General features: G+C 40.3%; 1 protein-coding gene across 1 annotated transcript in view; it reads left to right on the top strand.

The window, feature by feature from the left end:
• Window positions 1-13180, top strand: part of EEFSEC (eukaryotic elongation factor, selenocysteine-tRNA specific) — a 163315-nt gene extending 150135 nt beyond the window's left edge. Inside the window, exon 8 of the mRNA XM_035106448.3 lies at window positions 12313-13180. Coding sequence (XP_034962339.2) covers window positions 12313-12497 — 185 coding nt within the window. The 3' untranslated portion in view covers window positions 12498-13180. The remainder of the gene's footprint in view (window positions 1-12312) is intronic.
• The last annotated feature ends 8183 nt before the right edge of the window (window positions 13181-21363 follow it).

The raw sequence follows: 21363 nt of genomic DNA, 5'->3' as shown, positions 1-21363 counted from the left end.
GTTCAGCATCCCATTTGTCAGGTTGTTTGTAATGTGATAACCCTGTTCAATGTTGAGCTACTGGAATGAGAGCTGGTATGCATAATCAGGGCACAATTCTGTATTTCAAGCTTAAATGATATTTGGAATAAAGCCAGTGTGCACATTCAGGATAGCATGCTGGAATTCAAGAATGAGCCCCAAACTTGACTGTCTCTCACACCACACCTGTTCAAAAAGGGCCAAGGAGGATGTAAAAAAGCAGCCTAGCTGAGTCATCAGAAATAATGTTGGTGGGCACTTGGACAACATGCTGTATTTCAAGAATGAAGCACCTATTTTCAAAGTCCCATTCAAGGTGTAAAAGACAATTCAATATTGTATTGTCTTTGAACAATCAAAATGAAAGTAAATGTACCCTTGATGCCGAATTTCAACTATAAATCTCAGTTCAACCACTGTGCCCTGTTTAAAACTCTGCTCTACTAATTTTACATATATCTAGTCAGGGCCTGCGCTTTTCTCAACGAGAAACTTATTTTGAGCATGATCTCCCCACCCCACCGGTCACCTGGTGGTTGGCAACCCCCACCTCACCGTTACCCCACTCTTCATGGGTGCATCCCTAGAACACAAGCAGAGTGAGGACAGTACTCCCTGCCCCCATTTTAGGGAGACAACCTGGGAGAAATGGCAGTGATTTGCCAGAGTAAGACCTGATAGTGCTGGTTTCAAGGAATAACCCCCCCCCCCGACACACACACATTGAACCAAAAGTTATCGTATGAGAATTTCCCCTCAGTCTAGCAACTGCTATGTATATATGCTCCAAATTCAGTTCTTGGGATAGTCTTATATGTATAATAATTTCTTATTTGTGATTTATCTCCATAACTAAAATGTTTTGAATACTCTGGAAAAAAGAGGACATGAATCTGAGATAAAAAGATATATAGTCATTAGAAGTAGGTTTCATGTGAATAGCAGGGTCCAGATACATTATTTGTATACACAGAGCAGTAGTTTTAATATATATATATATATATATATATATATATATATATATATATACACACATACTGAATTTCTCAGGCTGGGAATGATAGTAGTAGCTCCCATTTTTATCTGTATTCATAATCTTAACAAGAAGGCTGATGGAAAAAAATCACTCTCCTGCTCAGGAGAAGCTCAGGCTAAATCCTGATTCTGATTCGAGAGAGCAACGCCTTTCGTAGAATGAGTTTGGAAATTCTTCAGGGAAGATAAAAAATACTGCATTATATGCTTGGACCTTCCTCATTCATGGATGGGTAGGGTTATAAAAACTGAATTGGGTCTAGAGATTGTGAAATATGACATCTGAATTGAGCCTATTTGAATCAGAATAGAATATCAATTGAAATTTTCAGTACTTCAGAATATTTGCAGCATTCAAATGAGGTCCGTATGCATCGTTGTAAATGTTGGTGCTAAAACTGGCTGAAGCCTCTAAACATCTAAGGTGATGCTGAGTTATTTGTGTTGCTGTGTTCAGATAGCAGTACCACATGATTCTCCTTTCCCTCTTGCTGCAATCACAGGTAGGAGTTTTCAGCCACTTGACTACACTTTCCCCACCCGACCCCTTTCTGGGGTATAGGATGAAACTTCCCACCTAAGGTTGCAAGGATTCCAGTTCTCAATTTAATCAGCTCCTATAGGACTGACTTACTCATTCCTGACTGGACGGAAGGGTAAGGTTGTTAGGGTTCATTTTAAGGAAATCCTGTAACTGTGAAAAATGGCTGTGAATAATCCATTGTAAATGAGGACTCTTTCTAACCCTTCTTTTTGGATTTGTTCAATTTTTCTCTCTCCCTTAGGTAGAGAGAGAGAGAGAGAGAGGCATGCAAGTCTATTTTTCCCATTTGAAAGCAGTGCATTTGCCTCCCATAATTATTACTTCCAGTATCAAAATTGTTTTATTAATGAGTTTTATGCTCCTCAGTCAGTTTCCTGTCACATATGAATGCAGATGGGAAGCAAGAAGCTGCTGTTGGCAGAGTTTTTCCAGCCAGAGTGTACAAAGGAAGTTAATTGCGCATCCCACTTACAATAGTGAGGGATGGCAACATTCCTCGCGAACCTCCAATAAGTAACATGACTCTGAATTCCAGAAAGGAGTCAGATAATGCCTTGTGTAGATGCTGGCAGCAAATCAAGAATAGGCTTTAGAGTTTCCTGACACTGGTGAGCATGTCTAAACTAGAGAGAGCAACGGGCACATTACGGCGACAATAGTCCCAATGCAAAGTGGTGCTAAGCAGTTAGCGTAAAGAGGGCTCTGCTGTTCAGCCGATTACCATGGTGTGATATGAAGGCCTAAAGTCCTGTCTCTGCAAGACTGCAGGGTCTGTGTAGGGATTATGATAAGCCTGTTTCTCTTACTGCCATTGATATAACTACGGGCAGGGGGACAGGGCTGTCTGAATAGGCATCATGTCAATTGTATGTTGCACAGCCCCTAGCACAGTGTTGATGGTGTTAAATATTACTGTTGTGAAGTAGCCCTCAGAAACAATAGAATGACTTCTAGCTGCAGGGATATACAATATTGTATATTGGGGATATAGAATATTGCAATATATATATAATACTGCAGGGATATATAATATTGTTGTGTGCCTGTGTGCATTAGCCACACATTGGTCTGATTGAGGTGTAACAGTCAACCATGGTTTCCCACTATATGAGTGACCCACACTCTTCCCCTCCTGTTTCACGCACCAGAGGAGCCTGAAAACACCCACTTCTGGTTTTAAACCAGCCATAGTTCCTGTGATGTCCAAACTAAGGGTAATGTGGTTTGTTTAAATTACTATAAGTGAGAACAAGCCAGGATCTGAAAGCACAGTTTGAAGTTGGCTTGCTCTCATTAAATGTAATTTCGACAGACTACTATTCGCTGAGTTTGAATATCACCGGGATTAGTTGTGCCTGAACCAGGACTTGATAGATTCTTAGTTTAGATGCTGCTGTCCACATCATCCATTTTGTACTAACTTTCCAAACTAGATATGAAGGAAGCATGGCTAATGATCAGTTTAGTAATCTGACTATAAGGTTAAAAAGGGGGCCCTGACCATCAGGTCCAGTTGTGTCCGACTCTGGGGTTGCGGTGCTCATCTCGCTCTATAGGCCAAGGAAGCCAGCGTTTGTCCGCAGACAGCTTCCGGGTCATGTGGCCAGCATGACAAAGCTGCTTCTGGCAAACCAGAGCAGCACACGGAAACACCGTTTACCTTCCCACCGGAGCGGTCCCTATTTATCTACTTGCACTTTGATGTGCTTTTGAACTGCTAGGTGGGCAGGAGCTGGGACCAATCAACGGGAGCTCACCCCGTTGCAGGGATTCAAACCGCCGACCTTCTGATCAGCAAGTCCTAGACCAGGCATCCCCAAACTGCGGCCCTCCAGGTGTTTTGGCCTACAACTCCCATGATTCCTAGCTAACAGGACCAGTAGTCAGGGATGATGGGAATTGTAGTCCAAAACATCTGGAAGGCCGGAGTTTGGGGATGCCTGTCCTAGACTCTGTGGTTTAACCCACAGTATATACTGTAAAATTCTGAGTATGTTGGTACTTGGCCAATAATAAACAAACAAACAAACAAATAAATAAATAAATAAATAAATAAGAATCTCCTCTTATGGATATTTTCAAGTCGAGCAGGGAAGTAGTAGTTGAGACTTACCCTAAGACAGGTTATTTTAAGAGAAAAGGAGAGCAAGCTATCTTTGGACTGGTTCTGTGATTCCTTGATGAACCAGAAGTGCTGGATCTAGTGCTTTTTTGTGTATGATTGCAGTTGTGCATAGGGCTTTCAAGAGAGACATTTAAAACACGACGTTTCCACTGGTATTACATGGGTATCAGTTCCCTCCCTTTGAATTTTTGTGTACTGGGTATGCACCTTGTATCTCTTCATGCTGTAGGTGTCTCAATCCAGTACACACTGTATGCTGATGCTGAAATATTTGTGATATACCAACGCTAACAGTGTTCATTGAGTTTTTCAACCTGTTTGCTTGGAGATCATTTGACATAAAGGGGGCTCTTGAAATGGGGCTCTTGATGGGTAGTTTGAATCTGTGTTTGAGTGCAACTGTCATCACATTAGAAACTGGCACTTTTCATTCTCTGATACTTAATATGGTCAGTGCACAAACTTCTCTTTGTGGGTTTGGAGCTCAGCTGTATAAATTAATCCTCCCCCCTCTCTGCAAAAGCTCAGTCCTTACATATATTATGGCACCTGTTCACAATATTCTGATTAGCTAGTGGCTTGGCTGTTATCCCCTTCTCAACCTAGGCAGGCACAGAAAAGATATTGGATTGTCTTACTTCTCCTCCCAGTAAGTAGAGGTCAACTTTCTACAATTTTTCCATTAACTCAGCATTTTTTGTTTGTTCAACCTTTAAAAGGGGAGGGGAGCAATCCTTTCCTTTAAAAGCTTGGCTGATATAAAGCACCAAGCGGGAGAGGAGAGGCGAAAGATAGGACTTCATAAGGAGTCATGGTCAGTTTAGGAAACATGTAGGGCATCCCAGGAAGCTGTGGGGAAACCAGTGTTAGGATGGAAGGAGAGAGGTTGTTTTAGGAAACTGATAAACTGAAGCTGGAAAACATGGATAAAACGCTGCAGGTATTGATGAGTGGAAATTAATGATATTAATGAACAGCCTTTCTATCCAATGAATGGGAGGGAGTTACTCATTTCAGGGTGGATATTCTGACTCCTCCCTCCTCCCTCCCCATCCCTCATGCCCCAACCCACAATGGGTTGATTCAGATGGAAACTGTCTTCACAAGGCCTGCACAATTTGTGACCTGCCAAGCTGAGCACAGCTAATCAGCCATGTCTTGCAGCTTGCCAGGGGCTCATTTAACATCCAGTTTCTGCTGCCTGTCTAGAATCCCTGAAACAGAGGTGTTGTCGAGCACTTGACAAGTTATCATAATACATACATTGTATGTTGCGTTTGTCTTGGAGGGGAATGGGTCACAAGTTGGGCTGTCCTGCCCCTTTTTTAGCACAGCTGAGCGATTGGGACTGGGGTCGCAATGTAATGCACTCCCTCTTCTCAGAATGAATTACCTCTCTGCCACCTTAATGCATTTAAGATAGATAGATCTTTATTTCGGCTAAAAGCCCACAGAAATAAAATACAGTGGTACCTCGGTTTACAAACACAATTGGTTCCGGAAGTCTGTGAACTTTCCCATTGAAAGTAATGGAAAGTAGTTTAATCCGTTCCAGATAGTCCGTGGAGTACTTAAACTGAAGCGTACTTAACCTGAAACGAACTTTCCCATTGAAAGTAATGAAAAGTGGGTTAATCTGTTCCAGACGGGTCTGCGGAGTAGTCAACCTGAAGCGTACTTAACCCGAGGTATGGGTATAATTGGTTCCGGAAGCCCGTACTTAACCTGAAGCGTACTTAACCTGAAGCAAACTTTCCCATTGAAAGTAATGGAAAGTGGATTAATCCATTCCAAACAGGTCTGCAGAGTACTAAAACTGAGAGTACTCAAACCGAGGTGTACTTAAACCGAGGTATGACTGTAAATCAAACATAAAACACATACACATTTCTGGTAATGCATTTAATGCATTTCCTGGTTTCAAATCTTGCTGAAGGTTCACTATGGATTCCTCAGATACAATTAAATGTGATGTGAGATGTTGCAAGGGAGGGAGCTCATTATCCTGATTATATTCTCAACCTCTTGAACGATGGGTAAAAAGAGGACCAGTAATTTATCTGAATTGTCTCAATAGCCTGGTTAGCATGGCATAACAAGTCAAACTATGGCTTGCTGGATCCATGCAAACATGGGTGCTCCTGGTTTGCAGCCACTTTGCTGCTCCCTAATAATTTTTGTTCTGAAGTAAGCCAAGGTTTGGCTTACTGTGTTGTGTGATTCAGGCCCCTGAAGCTTAATCAAGACGGAAGTGGAGAAAAGTTTTTTATGCATAAGATGAAGTAATGAGAGATATAATGAATGCTGTCTGCAGAAAGAGAAACAAACGGTGCTTAGTCTCCAAATAAAAATTACAACCTAATGTGAGGAACAGAATAAATGTTAACCTATATATGGGAGCCACTGACCTCTGATTATACCCTTTCAGGCTTTGTTCTGTGAATGGAAATAACAGTTTGCCAGTTCTTTATGAAAGCAGAAAAGTGGGGTTCAACTTCTCCCCCTTTTCAGCATTGTCTAGTTAATTCATGAATACAGAACATTACCATGAGAATGGTTGGAGGTAATAAAACTGATTTGCCTAGGCAAATCATATATATGACTCTCATAGGCAGATGCTGAATTAGGGACAAAACTACCCCGTCCAGTAAAGCATCAAGGGAATTTAGAGGCCCAGTTTTAGTCGCCCTTGGGTTCTTCTGGCTAGTCCTGATTAGGGAGATACAAAATATCAAGCACTAGATGATGGAAGAGAAGAGTTATTAAAAACAACCTCTGCCATTTTTTTTGCAGTTGATTCCCTGAAGAAATAAAAGCCTACGTTTTGTTGTGTGTAATTTGAATACCAAATTAATCTGGTTGCATATGTTTATATTCAGTTGCACACTCGTGCTGAAGATGAAAATTTGCATTGCAATTATAAAAATCTGGGCTACAATTTATTTTCAGAAAAGAGTTAAAGGAACCAAAGCTGTATGCTAGGAAAGTGTTGTGCAACTTGAACAGCAGTGATGAAACTTCTCCCCCTGTATCATGAATAGCCAACTTGGTGCCCTCCATATGGTACGGACTATGGCTCCCATCGGTCCTGACCACTGCCTGAAGCTGATGGTAGTTGGAGTCCAGCAGTATCTGTAGGGCCCCACTTTGGCATTGCCTGCCCTAGCTTAGAATTCCTCCAGCACCACGGGGGTTTCTATTTCACATTTAAAGCTGCAAAGATAACACCTTAATAGGCTGTGAAATAGATACTAACCAGGATCCTAGGAGTAGGGTGGCTCCTTCCTCCCACCTTCAGGGCAAAAATGGCATTTTCCACAAAGGAGCCGGCCATATTTGCCTCTCTTTATTCAACATGGCAGGAAGCAAGAGGAGCATTACAAATTGTGAGTGATGTGCTGTAGAGGGCATAAGAGTTACTCCTAGAAAGGAGCACACAAGAACGTGATGTGGGAGTTGTGTGTCTGCTGTTACAACCTGCAGCTCAGAGCTGTGATGTGGTTTCATGTTGGTGCAAAGCTTAGGCAAAAACCACCTCGAGGAAAAGCAGTGAAGCAGAAGCAAGCAGAAGCTACTCAAGTGTGGTGATAGCTACGATGTTTATATTGCTAACGCTGTACAGGTTAGTCTGCTGTATAATAATATATATGCCAATAGAACCAAAATAACCTCATGCATTTTGAGGCAAAATGGGTGGGGAAGAATTTGCTCAGCTTCCTGCTATCTACCATGCCCATTAATAATATTAGTATATGTAGGTATTTCTGAGCAATGTGGGCTAGTTGCCTGTTAGAACTTTGCAGCTTAATTCTTTCTCTTTCTTTCTTTCTTTCTCACATGGGCCTTTTCAATTTAAGCCATTAGCAAGTTGGCAAAATAAAGTAATTGTCCAAGAGAGGAAGGGAGAGAAATCTATTACCATTTGCTACAAATCCGAGTAGTACAGGCAGCACTTAATTAATGGAACAGATTTCTCACTATGTATTCAAGCTTACATAGTCATTGTTCAGAAGAGATTAGACCCTTAATGTAAGTAAGTTAAACTAGACCTCAATCTAAAAATATCCGTCATTTCAGCTATTAAGGGGCTGATGTCTTCTTCAGTGAAGGATATATTTTCCTTCATTTCCTTGGTCTTGTAAAATGTAAAGTATGCATTGTGTGTAATGTGAGAAATCCAGCAAGGTAGATGAAACCTAGATTGTACCTCCCCGCCTGTCTGCTTGAGCTTTCCCTCTTTGTGCTGCTCGGTGTCACAGAGCCTCTTCAGCCCATAGACCTCCTGGCACCAGAGTGGGGGGGGGGACTACCACATGCCATTTGTCAGGGTATGATGCCAGCAGCCACCTAATCTGTTTGCAGAATAAGGGTCGTAGAATCTGATTAAGTAATTTAGATACCTAGCAGTAATACCTGAGCGGCTTTTGGCTGGAAGCCTGTGATTTCACTTGCTCTCACGAGCTACCCTATTTCTTCCACCTCCCCTACTTTAAAACGCCTTGGAGGTAATTGCCTACCTGAATAGGTGTGGAATCTTACTATGGAGTGCTCTTTCCCCTTATATCCTGCCACATACCCCCGCCATCACCACCACACATACCCTGTTTCTCCATAATATGGTGTGGAGCACATTTGTGAAGCTTACTTTACTAGACTGTGAGGCGTGAAGGCCGCTCCCTGCAAGGTCCTTTCCACCTGGTCTAGGGGGTGGGGCCCACACTCACTTGCCCTGCTGAAAAGGCTTCTCACGAGGCCGGAGGAACATCGCCCGGCTATTGTTTTATTGATTTAATATGCTGTACACCGTTTTGAGGTTTTTATTAAAAAAATAAAGCGATATAGAAATTTTAAAAAATAAATAAATAGACATCTTCTTTCAGCCTTGTGCACTTCTGCTCTGCTCACTCTTCCTCATGTAAAACAAAGTTGACTGGATGTTTAGATTTTTATCCCCCCTGTCCTGCATCTGTTGCATAGGGAGGAATTCAATGTTAATCCCTTTTGATTGTTCTGTCAGCACAAGCATTTCTCCTGACCCTCCAGAGCAGAAATAGGGGAGATGGAGGAGAAGGGTGGAGAGAGCCCTGTTGCGCTGGTGAGAGCTCTTGCACTGTCTTCCACTAGCATGCAGAATCAAGGCCATAGACTCTGTAATGTCCGATTCATAGAGCCTGGGGCTTTGGAGCCTTAAGGCCTGTCTTGAGCATATGAGCTTATTGAAGTCAACAGGCTTTGTTGCCTCTGCTATTTTTGCAGCTTAGCCGCAGTAGGACTTTTACAATCGCCATTCCATGCCTCTAGGACTACTTTCCAGCAGGGATTAAAGTCTGGTTTGCATGCCACATTAAACCATAATTTAAAGACAAACAAACTATGGTTTAGCACACTGCTGAAAAATGTCCATTCTGTTTCTACCCCATTCTGCCATGCTGTCAGGAAGGAAGCCAAAGTCCAGTTTATTAGGATATTTGAGCCCAAGCTCATGGTTTGTTCATGTCCAATTAGACAAATCATAAGCACATGTTTGGATATGGTGACGAGCAAGACCCTGGGTTTTTTCTCAACAGAGCTGGGGAGGAGTGGAAGAACTTTCTTTTAGCAAGGGCTGTAAGATTTTTATTTTTAAGTTGATTAAAGTCTTCTGTGGTGGTCTAAGTTTGATTAGTGGGCTTTCTTTATGTTGTTGGTTTAACTGTGTCTGTTTCATTGCTATAATTTATTTTGAGTTCCTGGCAAAGCAGTATATAAATATTTTTCCAAGTATTGCACAACATAGGACAGCTCCAGACATTTCACATCATAAGTTATTGTTCAGTGTGCATGAGTTTTACACCAGTATTTCTACTTAATGTAGATGGCATACCTCTGTGTATACACACTTTTAAATAACTACAGGGACAGATTTGAGAACTCTGACTCAATCAAGAGTTCCCAGACAAGTAAACACAGGTATGGGGGGGGATGCCTATAAATACTTTAAGTTTTGGCATGTAGAAGCCCCTCCTGAGAAAGCTCTTTTTAAATGAATAGGAGACATTCAAGAACACATCATCACCTTTTCTTTACAAAGCTAGGAACTATGAAGAATTTATTCTTCTAATTACAAATAAATTCACTGTTAGGTAACACAATTCCACAGTGAGGACTAGCTGCTTTTTCCTGATTTTTCTTTCTCTTCCAAACAGGCAACTGCTTAAATTAATAATCACCATTGGGATGCTGTTTTTAATCATCCAGCTTAAGAGAACAAACTCCTAGTATGCATAGTCACACAGACCATTGAACAAGGGATTGGGGCAGGAATCAAATTTAGTTTGTGAGTTATACTTAGGTTCACTTGGTTAATGGTTGCTTCCAAAAACTGTGTTTTATAAGCCATGAATTGTAGTCAAGTTTTAGACTCATTGAAATGAATGAACATGACTAAATTAGGTCCATTGATTTCAGTGGGTGGGGTTCACCTAACCAGTTCCATCAGCGGAATCCCTTTCAAAGGACTTCTGCTTTCTCAACAGGACTTCCTCCCACTTTCCTCAATGTGGGGTCATTCGAAATATCTCCTGTTTATACCTAAAAATGTAGCATGTGAAGAAGTCCACATAAATCATGCTTCCTAGCTGACTTGAAATACTGTAATTTTGGAAAACAAATTTTGAAAAGAGGTACTTTGCCAGACCATGCTTGCTATCTTACAGTTCCATACATTATACTGATTGTAGGCTCAACAAGAAGGCACTGGCAATCACAGCTCCCTAGTGAATGATTCCAGATGATATGTGGTTAGTACATTTAAACTTAAATTTTAGATATTGTTGTTCATCCTGTTTCTCCTCAAAGGAGCTTGGGACAGCATTCAGGTGAATACTTTAAAAAAAAAAGCAATGCTGAGTAGCCCTCAAAGCTTTCCAGTCATGTGTTTTCCACATAACTTAACAACTGCTTTAGGATTTATAAATACCAACAGGTGGGACATTGTGTTCACATGACCATGTTTTAGTCAGGTAATCCACAAGGCTGCTTTCTGCCATGCCATATCTGGGGGGGAAAGGCCATAAGTTCTGAAAAGAGAAAAGTTAATGGACTTCTAGCCTTACTACTGTAGCGTCTGCCTTCTTTTAGGCCGCTGCAGCGTACTGTACCTGCCACATGGTGGATATATCTGCCTGACAAGTATGAAAGAAAGAAAGAAAAAATATTTCCGGTACTGAATCGCCACAATCAGCTGTGAATGGCCATTTAGTTTGTCTGCAGTGGAACAGATCACCTGTGCTTGTAGACGTCCTGTCTCCAGTAAATCATAAGCATCTCAATCTTTTTGTCGAGCCACGATATGAGAATCTGTCTCTGAATTTCAGTATGAGGGGAGAGAAGCTGATTAAGTGTTTGAGATAAGGTTATGTGACACTGCAGGTTAGAAATACCTGAGCTGAAATTGGCTCATTGCCCAAGAACTACGTTTTCGGAATATTCAGCTGGGTGGCACTGAATATGCTTGTAAGGAGAGTTCTCTTATCCCACTTCAAGAAATAAAAGGCCTCAGACTCAAGGGCAGGCCCTGGACACCACTTATTCTCTCTTGCTCTGCTGCTTTGATTACAATGAGACTACCTGTATATCTCTTTAAAAGTCTCCAATGTGACAAGTTAAAATAAAGACTTCAGAAGGGCAAGTATTTGTGTTCCTAAACATAATATCTGAACACTTGCTCACCAGCAAAGTGTTTAAACTTACAAAATTCATTCTCCCTTTAAAATGAGAGTATAAAAATAACAAGCATCATAATTCATATTGTGTTTCTGGAGAAACTCTGGATTATGTAGTGATACACTTTGGCATATACAAAATCACAGTTATAAATTCACCCTCTCATGTGTGGTTATGGGCAAATAGTAGCAACTGTATTTTCTTGCTGAATTATAACTCGTTTACCAATTTCGACCGTGTACCCATTTCCTGCAGTAGTCTAGAATGGAAGCAGGCAATTGTATTAATTTTTTTCTTTCAGTTTTCATCAAATGTATTAAAATATGGAACTGTTTGTCTTTAAACTATTAGGAGATCTAATGCTTCCACTTCAAACTGCTCACTCGATGGAGTAATCTCTCACTAAAAACATTTGTACACTTGGAAAACTAGTGTTTTAGATAGAAGCCTAGGCTAGAACCTTTGTCTCTGACATCCCAGGCTTGTTTATTTGTTTGTATTTGCAAACAGGAGTTTTGTTTTGTCAAATCCCAAACACAGATTTGCCACCTCATCTGCTCTTTGTGAGTTTTAGGCCTTCAGAATGGTGAAGACAGTCATTCTGAAAGAGGCTAGAGTGTATAAATGGACCTTTATGTGCAACATAGCTGGCCTGTTTTCAGTAGATTTATTTATTTATTTATTTATTCTGTTAGGCATTGGAGATCTGAAATGAGGTGATAAAATTGCCAATTCTCCCAGATTTACTGGACTGCTGTTCCTACTTTGGAATCCTGCGGGGATGATCTCACGTTCAAACTACTTTGAGATTGACATTAATAATTTTGAAATGTTTGCCCAGAGGTTTTTCCTTTTTTTAAATACGTATCTTTATTCTTTTCAGATGGGGTGAGGCCAGAAACAAAGGCACTTCTGACTGCCACCTCTAAGAAGAAGCCCAAGGCAGGGAAGGGAGATACAGGAAAAGAGGATGAAAGCAGCAAGGTTGACTCAGTCCAGCCTGTTCATATCACTCTTCTTTTTAAAAGATACGTCTTTGATGCACAGAAGAAAATGATTCAGTCTTGAGAAACATCCGAGGTGTCCTTTAAAGGGTGAACACCAAAAAGCATTTCCCGTGGACTCTAGACCATTCTTATTGGCCTTACAGATGCTTTAGATATTTCTGGCTTTGCTGTTCCAATCTGCTGTGCTGCAGGTAGATGGCACCTGTTGAAACTATTAATTCACAGCTAATGCAAATACTTCTGTATCATTTGTATTTTATATATTAATTTGAACTTTTTGATGCTTTGTGATTGTCTGTAAATTGAACCCATAAGTGAAATTTCACCACCCTGACTTGATGGGAAGGCAAAGTGTAAACATGTTGAAACTAAATTGGGTGTTTAAATTCTTTTATGTTTAATAATCCAAATGCGCTGTTTGTAAGGCAGGGATTATTTTGTAAATGAGGTTTGTATCTTGAGTACCATTTATAACTGGTTTCAGTGTCAGAACATCCTCAGGGATGTACATAATTTCATGGTATACGTTGTTAACCTTTTCTGTTTAATGCTTTCGTATAATACTTCTACACAAGCTTTCTGAATCTGCTGGTTAATGTTTTCCTAGGAAAGCTGAGAAAATTATCAACTCTGAGCTACTCTTAAGAAGTTCTGCTCAATGTGAATGCTGCTAACCATCTCCAAAAGCAACTTAATTGTGATTACCAAAGTGTCAAATTGTGAGAATAAAATTTTTTAAGTGGCTTGAGGTGAGCACTTGTTTTATTTAAATATAAAGAGAATAAATTGTACTTTTAAGGTTTTTAACTCAGTCATTTGGTTCCACATCCTCCTCTTTTTCCCTAAGTATCTAGACAGAGTCTTGAGCATAGGACACGAAACCTGTATTTTGTGTTGCCTCTATGCAATGCTCTTTTTTCCCCTAAAAAAATATTTAGGGGTACCCTCATTTTGACTCAAGAAAAATAAATACTGTAAATGGACAAAAGTACAAAGATTCACAAAATGTTTAGGGGTATGCGTACCCCTGCATCCACCCCCCCAAAAAAAACACAAAAAACACTGCCTCTATGTATGTCAGCAACAGGGGAGGGATAGGTCATCCCGGCGGTGATGTGGAGAGTGAATAGAAACATACAGAAATTTCAGTCACAAATTGGGATTGCCAGGTCAGTGTAGTGTCAGTACTGTAGCTGTAAGAAAGTTGAGTAAATTTCTCTGGCCAAAGTTGTTCCAAGCCAATATGTTGTTGTTGTTGTTGTTGTTGTTGTTGTTGTTGTTGTTGTTGTTCTTCTTCTTCTTCTTCTTCTTCTTCTTCTTCTTCTTCTTCTTCTTCTTCTTCTTCTTCTTCTTCTTCTAAGTTCACAGCCAATTTTGCTTTGAATGAAGTATGTGCATAACCAATTTCCGAGAGATGTGTGACAAGTCTTGTGAAAGTCAGTTGCCACTCTGACTATGTTAAGATTTTTGGGAGTGAGCAATTAAAGGGACTGCACACATTTAGAACTAGCACTGGAACACCTATCATCCATTGTCAATATTTCTTTATCATTCTATTGTTTTTATTCATTGATTGTATTGCTATGGGAAAAGAAAAGCCAATAGAATATTAAAGGGGGGGGACAATTTAAAAAGAGCTAGTACTGGAACAAAATAATGGTCTGCAGGCAGACAACTTTTCTTTTTCTGTTCTTTTGGAGATGTTAGTGAACCATATGTGGAGTACGGCAGCAAAGAAAGAAAGAAAAGAGGGGGGAAAGCACCCACTGCTTCTCAGAAAAGTGCCGTAATTATTTTTCTGTTGTTGTTTAATATAGCTCTTTAAATGTGTTGTGTGGCATTTTACAAAATATGAGAGGACCCAGCCCCAGTCCTGGCAAGTTTACATTCCGAAATTCAACTCAGGGAGATAATGGAGGGAGGTAAGAGAGAATATTTCAGTTACATATGCTTAGGCTTAGTACAACGTAATGATTTGTGTCAAAATCTGCTGGCTTAATATTGCCATTGCTTGCCATTTTATTATTTCTAATCATCACAGCGCTGATTCTAAGCATTCTGACCTTAACAATCAATAGAACGTGTTCGGCAGTAAATGCATTTACAACACCTGAAACAATTATGTTTCTGAAAAATTAGGACAGTGGGTTTTCACTACTGACTTTTAGATCCTTTCCAATAGGGAAACAATTGTTTTGTCATATTCTAGTGTATTTTGGCAGTAGTGATGAACTCTAAAAGAAAAAAAAAATGGTAATAAACATTGAGGACATTTCCTACTAAATAGCCTTGCAACATGGCACATTTGATGTCTTTTTGGTCAGTGCTCCTTTAAATCAAAACTGAGTAAAGTGCTGTGTGGAGTGATCTTGAGCGATTTCTGCTGAGTGAGTGAGTCCTAGCCAAAGCTTTAGCACATCCCTTAGGATTATGGGGTATGCTTTCAGCATAATCCGTGAGAAATTAGGCAGGCGAATTCAGTTATTACTTAGTATGACTTGTGCTACCAGACCCACTGAGGGGAAAATTTTATCTTTGTAGAGGAAAAAATGCACTTTCTCTTCTTGTCAGAGTCCTTCATAGCCTACTTGCTATTTGCTGCTGTGGATGGTCTTGGTATAGTAACACAAATGGGGGGAGATGTGTGCAGTTCTTATGCAGTTATAGTACCATCTCAGCCCTCTGGATCCATGGTGGTTGGTTCCCCCCCCCATTTTATGTTTTGATGACATTGTCTTTATTAATAATAACAGTAGCTAGTATTTATATTGCACTTTTCTTGCATATCTCAACAATTGCAAAAATATTCTAAGGTAAGCCAATTACTTTTTCTGCATCTTACAGATATAAAGGGCTGGGACAATAATGGCTTGCTTGAAGCCACCCAGGGAGTTTACAATTTGGGACTAGGATTAGCGAGACCCAGGTTCAAATTTCCACACAGCCATGAAACCCAAAGGGTAACCTGAAGCCAGCCCCAATCTCTCAGTCTAGCTGACCTCAGTGTTGAACTGAGGATAAAGTGGGTGAGCAAAGAATTATATGCATCACCCTTTTGAGGAGAGGCAAGTAAAATTTATAATACATAAATGGATGAGCCGAATTTGAACCCTTGACACCCAGGTTATGCTCATTGTCAGTTCCCTGCATCAGTTCTCCGTGCAATACCTCTAGTGGTTCCTGGTGTTTCATCAAAGCAAACCTTCCTACAACATTGTCTTATACGAAACAGGGTCCTGGCAGATGAAACACCAAGGAAACAGCCCATTAAGATTAGAGTGTGTGTGTTCTGATTTGTTACCCAACTTCACCGGCCAATCATTCTCTTTCCCTTCTTTTATCTCCCTCCCATGATTTAAAAAAAAAAAACTGAACAAAAAATTAGGGAGAAGTATAGACTGTTAGAGATGGACCCCCCCCCCCAAAAAAAAACAACCACCTCCTTGACTTCTTCCAGACATTCCCATTCGTTTGATGTGGCTTGATATAGATTCACAGGAAGTGCTAATTCCAGGTCAGGAGTTCATGTAGAAAACTGTGTCAGGGAGAAGATTAGACTTGAATTTTTTCCCTGCTCCATCAGTTTTTAATATGCAGGCAGATTTTAAGTATCTTTCTTCCACATGCAATTCTGAAGTGGTGCAGTCCCAACTTCTGTGCGGAATGTAGCATGTAGAATGAAGCTTTGCATAGGTTCTCAATCACAAAAAAACAGGAGCTCAGATGTGTGGACAATTGTTATTATTACTATTATCATCATCATTATTTATTACATTTGTTAGTCGCTTTATCTTGCCCAAGGCAACTGAAGTGATTGTGAATGTAAACATTGTCAATCACGGTTAATAGTGTATAGATTCATTTCTTGCCATTCGATACTTTGTGGTTCAGCAAAGCTGCCATTTATAGGACAATGCATGCTAACCATCTCTCTTGAACATTTATTCTGTTTCTCCGTATTCTTTTTTTCCTGTTAAGGAGATTGTAGGTGGCTTCCAGAGGGTCACTATTTTCAGGTGGGATTCAGTTGCATACCAGCAGATTCAGGTTGTGCAATCAGAGTTGACTTGCAGCTCTTGCCGAACAAACCCGCTTCTCCCCAAACTGGATGCTTTGTGAGAAGGAAAGTGACAGGAAAATACACTGGAAAGTGTGGGATAAAATTTCCTTGGTGCAATATGGCTTAACTTCACAAACAAATCAGAACGAATGCTCAGTAAATAGCCGGCATCACCTCATCTCTCCCCACAAACAAATTAGGTTGAATGCTCAAGGAACAGGTTGTCTGGAAGCAACCATAGTCTGCAACCCACTGTGGGACTTTAGAAAACCATTGGAAGCCAAGGCTTAGCCTTTGAACATATATTTTAATTTTAAAAAGGGAGTACCTGTGCCCATGTTTAGAGCCCACTTTTTGCACTGTTGTGCAAACATCTGGAATAGGGGCAGAGCATCTAGTTCAGGCATGGCAAAACTTGGCCCTCCAGCTGTTTTGGGACTACAACTCCCATCATCCCTAGCTAACAGGACCAGTGATCAGGGATGATGGGAATTGTAGTCCCAAAACAGCTGGCGGGCCAGGTTTGGCCATGCCTGATCTAGACGAACTTGAGGCTATTAGCTCTCTTACACACACACACACACACACACACCATAGAAAGAGTTCTAAGACTCCTGGTGTACTTCAGTTTACCTTGAAAAATATCCTAATGTTTTCAAATTCTAATTCTCTATTAAAATAACTGAGGGTTATTCTGGATGTCCCTCCACCTTGCCTGCCACTATGAACTTACTTAGAAAGGACAGAAAGCTACTAACTGCTTCCCCCGCCCTCCCCTTCTAGTTAATTCTGAAAGGAAAACAGAAGTGCACCCAGGAACTTTGATTATAATGTACTATTACCACTGATCTCTGGCTACTGTCCTGAGGCTGTTGGATACACATTCAGAAAATGAGTGAAATGGTGGAACCAAATGATTACAGGAAAATCAAAGCTTTTAAAGACATTTGTAGGATGAACAGATGTTCAAACGTTCTTTTATTTGGGCTCCAGACAGACGCAGCTGAGATTTTGCTTTCATCCTGGTAATCGGTGCATTATGGTGTAATTTGTAAAAATGGCATTAAAAATATTAACAGGGTCATATTGTGATCTACTGACTCTGTATCATTAAGCCGTGAAGCTCAAGAATGGCAGCAGAGAAAACGAGTTAAATGTTGTGGAACATGCTGTACTGCTCGCATATTTTGCAGGAGACAATGCTCCATAATTACTGCAAAAGTAAAAGGTTTGAAAGAGAGATTGAGAAAAGGCAGAAAATGCAAGATTCATGCTAATGCACCGGACTTGGTGCATCCTGGTTTGAGTGGGAGAATTGGGTTTGTGTGGGAGAATTGGGTTTGTGTGGGGGAACCATACGTGGAGTTGTTCAGGAGAGGACAGTTTTTCAACAGCTTCTCCCCTCTGCGGGAATTTATTTCACCTTAATTCAGGGTTTGATCCTATGGAGCTCAATTGCTGCTTGAACATGCTCACAGTAATGATTATTATAAATTTACATTTGAGTTGCTCTTCTGTTTGCAACACTCAAAGTGATTCGCAATAAATGAAACCAGAGCTTAATAACACAGATGGAAATGCTCTTTATTTTGTCACAGTTAAATCAGTTAACTTTGGGACTGAAAAGAAATCCAAGTCCTCCTAATTGCAGGAATTTATGACAAATTCCATAAGTATAAAATTATAACACCAGAGCCTTTACCATGTTGCTTCCACACCAGAGACCTCTAGAGCTGAGGCATTTGTTTTCCTTTTCCATAATTGTCTAGAAGTGGAATTAATATGGAGGCTCCCTACAAACACTTAAAAGAGCACTATTATCCAGCAATGCCCTTCCTTATAGCCAATATTATTCTCTGTCGTTAACTCACAAATAAGTTCCATTCAGCAAAAGTCAGTTCTGGTGTTAATTGAAAGCTTCCTGTGTTCAGTTTCAGACTGTTTTTGTTGCTTTCCTGCTTAGCATGGCTGTAAGATTAGTGATTAAACGCTCCCTATTTAGCCCCCTTCTGTTCTTCACTGCAAGAGGGTTCTTAAATTACTAGTTTTCCCCCCATTATTTTCCCTATCTTCTTTCCGTTGTAGTAAACTAACTAGATAGAAGCTGTCATTTTTACACCTTCCACGGGAAACTTATGCAATTCCATGGGAAACTTAATACAATAACCGATAACTAAACTTGCTGTGAAACTGACCTGTTGCTTTAAACCATGATTTTTTGTTCATGTGGCACAACAACCAAGAATTAGTGGAAGGTAAGACTAAACTCTGGTGAAGTCCTTCTCCCAGACTCACTGAAGGAAGAGTGCACAAGCCTGATGTTTGGCTTGGGCTGCTTCCTGCTCATACAGGTAGCACTAAACCATGGTTACGGGAGGGGTGATGAACTACCTTTTTGTTTGGTGCTTTCAAGAAGAGCTATAAAAGTGTCTGTCCTGTTCTATGTTCTTTAACTTGGTCAACACGATAAAATATATCAAAAGGAAGGAAGAATGCAGAAACTGGTCGTGCACAGTGGGTTTAAACCAAGTCACCTGGCCTCTCCCTGACACAGTTTTTCTATGTTTTTGTAAATAAGCAGAATAGAAAACATAGCAAAGCTTTTGTTTGTGTGTACATTGAATTGAATAAATGCACATGCAGTACTTTAAAAAGAAGATGGAGAGCTACCTGGAAGCATCAGAGGAGGGGTAAGACAATCAGTATGAATGTCAAGTAATAGTAATTATATTTATTATTATTATTAATATTAATACCCCACCCATCTGGCTGGGTTTCCACAGCCACTCTGGGAAGCTCCCAACAAAATATTAACAATACAATAAAATATATCACAAAGGTTAGCCCTGGGTCACAGGCAAGAGGTGCTGAGATCTGGACACAGTGTTATTATCCGGATCACTGTCCTTACGATCACCTTGGCACCAGTTTGTGTGTATTGACAGGCATCAACAGGCATTTCAAAGACTGCATTGCCAGATGAACATTATTTCAGTTACTATTAAGAGACTACAGTACTCGCTTTGTTTATAGAGATTATGGTGTTATGAATCTTATTCTAAATAATACATTGTGGTTTTGCACCATGCTTTGTTGTTTTGCTTTATGAATTTGTGAATCTATGTATTTATGCCTTTATCATTCATTGGTCTATGTGTTGCCTCTTTTGTCACAAGCTTCGGTGTTTGCAGCACAGGGGTTAATTGAGATCTAGACTTCAGCAACAAAGGGAAAAACACATAGAGTCCTGATTTGTCTATGTGTTTATATGCAACCTTAGGGTATTTTACCCATGGTGTCCAATGCACTTTTGAGCCACACCAGTGTGAAAGCCGTTTCAAGAAACTCATTGCCAGAGTAGTCCTCTTCCCCCATGAACTTTCATTTCTATAGAGAAACCACTCCAATATTTCAGTAACCCAAAGTTTAAGGATCTCCAAGCATAAGGATGTGTCTCTTCGCTATTGCCACCAACTAAAGCTATCGTGCTTTCTGAACATTTTAATTTTTTTAAGCCCATATATCCTGTTGGCGATTATAAAATTTTCATGGAGTTCCCATATCACCCACAGTTTAGAGTAATGGGATGTTTCATTTTGGCAGTAACTCCATTTGGGGGGCTTGAGCTACACATGTGGGGGCTGTGAATGTAAAACCACAGTTAATATTTGTCTCATTAGATCAGAAGCCACGTCCTGGGGATTAGACTGTGTAATGCACCTATCCATCTCTGAGGGAAATGGAGCCCACATCATCATGTCAATATTCCTCTATTTGGTTCCTTCTTTATCTCTCTCAATTCAATTAGAAAACAGTGAAGAGTTTATTTTAAAAGAACGAGAAAATAATTAAACTCCCTAGGTAATAATAATTCAGTGCACTAGAAACTTTAGTTGTTGCATTTTGTCTCTAGAAGGTGAGTTCTTAAGAGTTCTGTGCTATTTGCATAAAATGCCTTGGCATGCAAGACAGAAGAATGAATATTTCAGATCATAAAGCAAGTGATGGCAGCTGTTCTTTCTATTAACCACATCGCCTATTGCTCCTGGAACATTCCTGTAGGGGTATGCAGCGAAACTTGAGGTAAATTCCAGAAACCTGCGGTGGTTGTTCATTAATATTTGAGAATTTTGAAGTTAAAGCAATTTGTGTGTTGTTTGTCTATTAGTTGTGCTGATAGTTGTTCCACTTTGTCCCTCAAACTAAAGGCCACGTTGTTTTTACATGGTGGTGTTATGGAAAGCTTCCCAGATTTTTAGATTGTTGTGTGCGGTGGTCAGTCTTGTGAAGCCTCCAACACAGCTGGAGATCATGGCTGAAGGAAAACTTTGAAAAGGTATATTGAATCCTGACCACAGTAATGACATTTGGTAAATAGCAAGTGTTGCTGGCTTCTCTGCCACGTCAAAATGATTGTATTGAATCAGTCCTAATGTATTTCGGAGACTTTGGAAGCCGTATGCCAGGGTTGGGGAACCTTAGGCCCAGAGGCCAAATACAGCTCTCCAACCCTCTCTATTTGACCTTGGGAGCACTCTCCCTCCCCAGCCACACCTCTCATTGTCATTCTTTTGCACCTTCCTTGAGTGTTGTTGCTTGGCTGGGATGTATTAATGAACTCTGATAATGTATCTTGCTTGCCTGGATTGAGAAGAGACAGGGATGTGTGCTTGTGTGTAGAAAATCTACTGTGCAGCTGAAAAAGATTTTTAAGTATACCTTTCCTGAAGCTTTTTTATTGGGATTAATAGGAGAGGAGATTGCAAAAGGAGACCAAAAATTATTTATGTATGCTACAACCGCAGCTATGACTTTATTAGCCCAAAAATGGAAACTACAGGAGATACCGACGATTGAGGGGTGGCAG

The sequence above is a fragment of the Zootoca vivipara genome, chromosome 2 (assembly GCF_965207765.1).
Source record: "Zootoca vivipara chromosome 2, rZooViv2.hap1.1, whole genome shotgun sequence".
In the NCBI taxonomy this organism is placed as follows: domain Eukaryota; kingdom Metazoa; phylum Chordata; class Lepidosauria; order Squamata; family Lacertidae; genus Zootoca; species Zootoca vivipara.
This window is presented reverse-complemented; position numbering and strand designations above follow the sequence as displayed.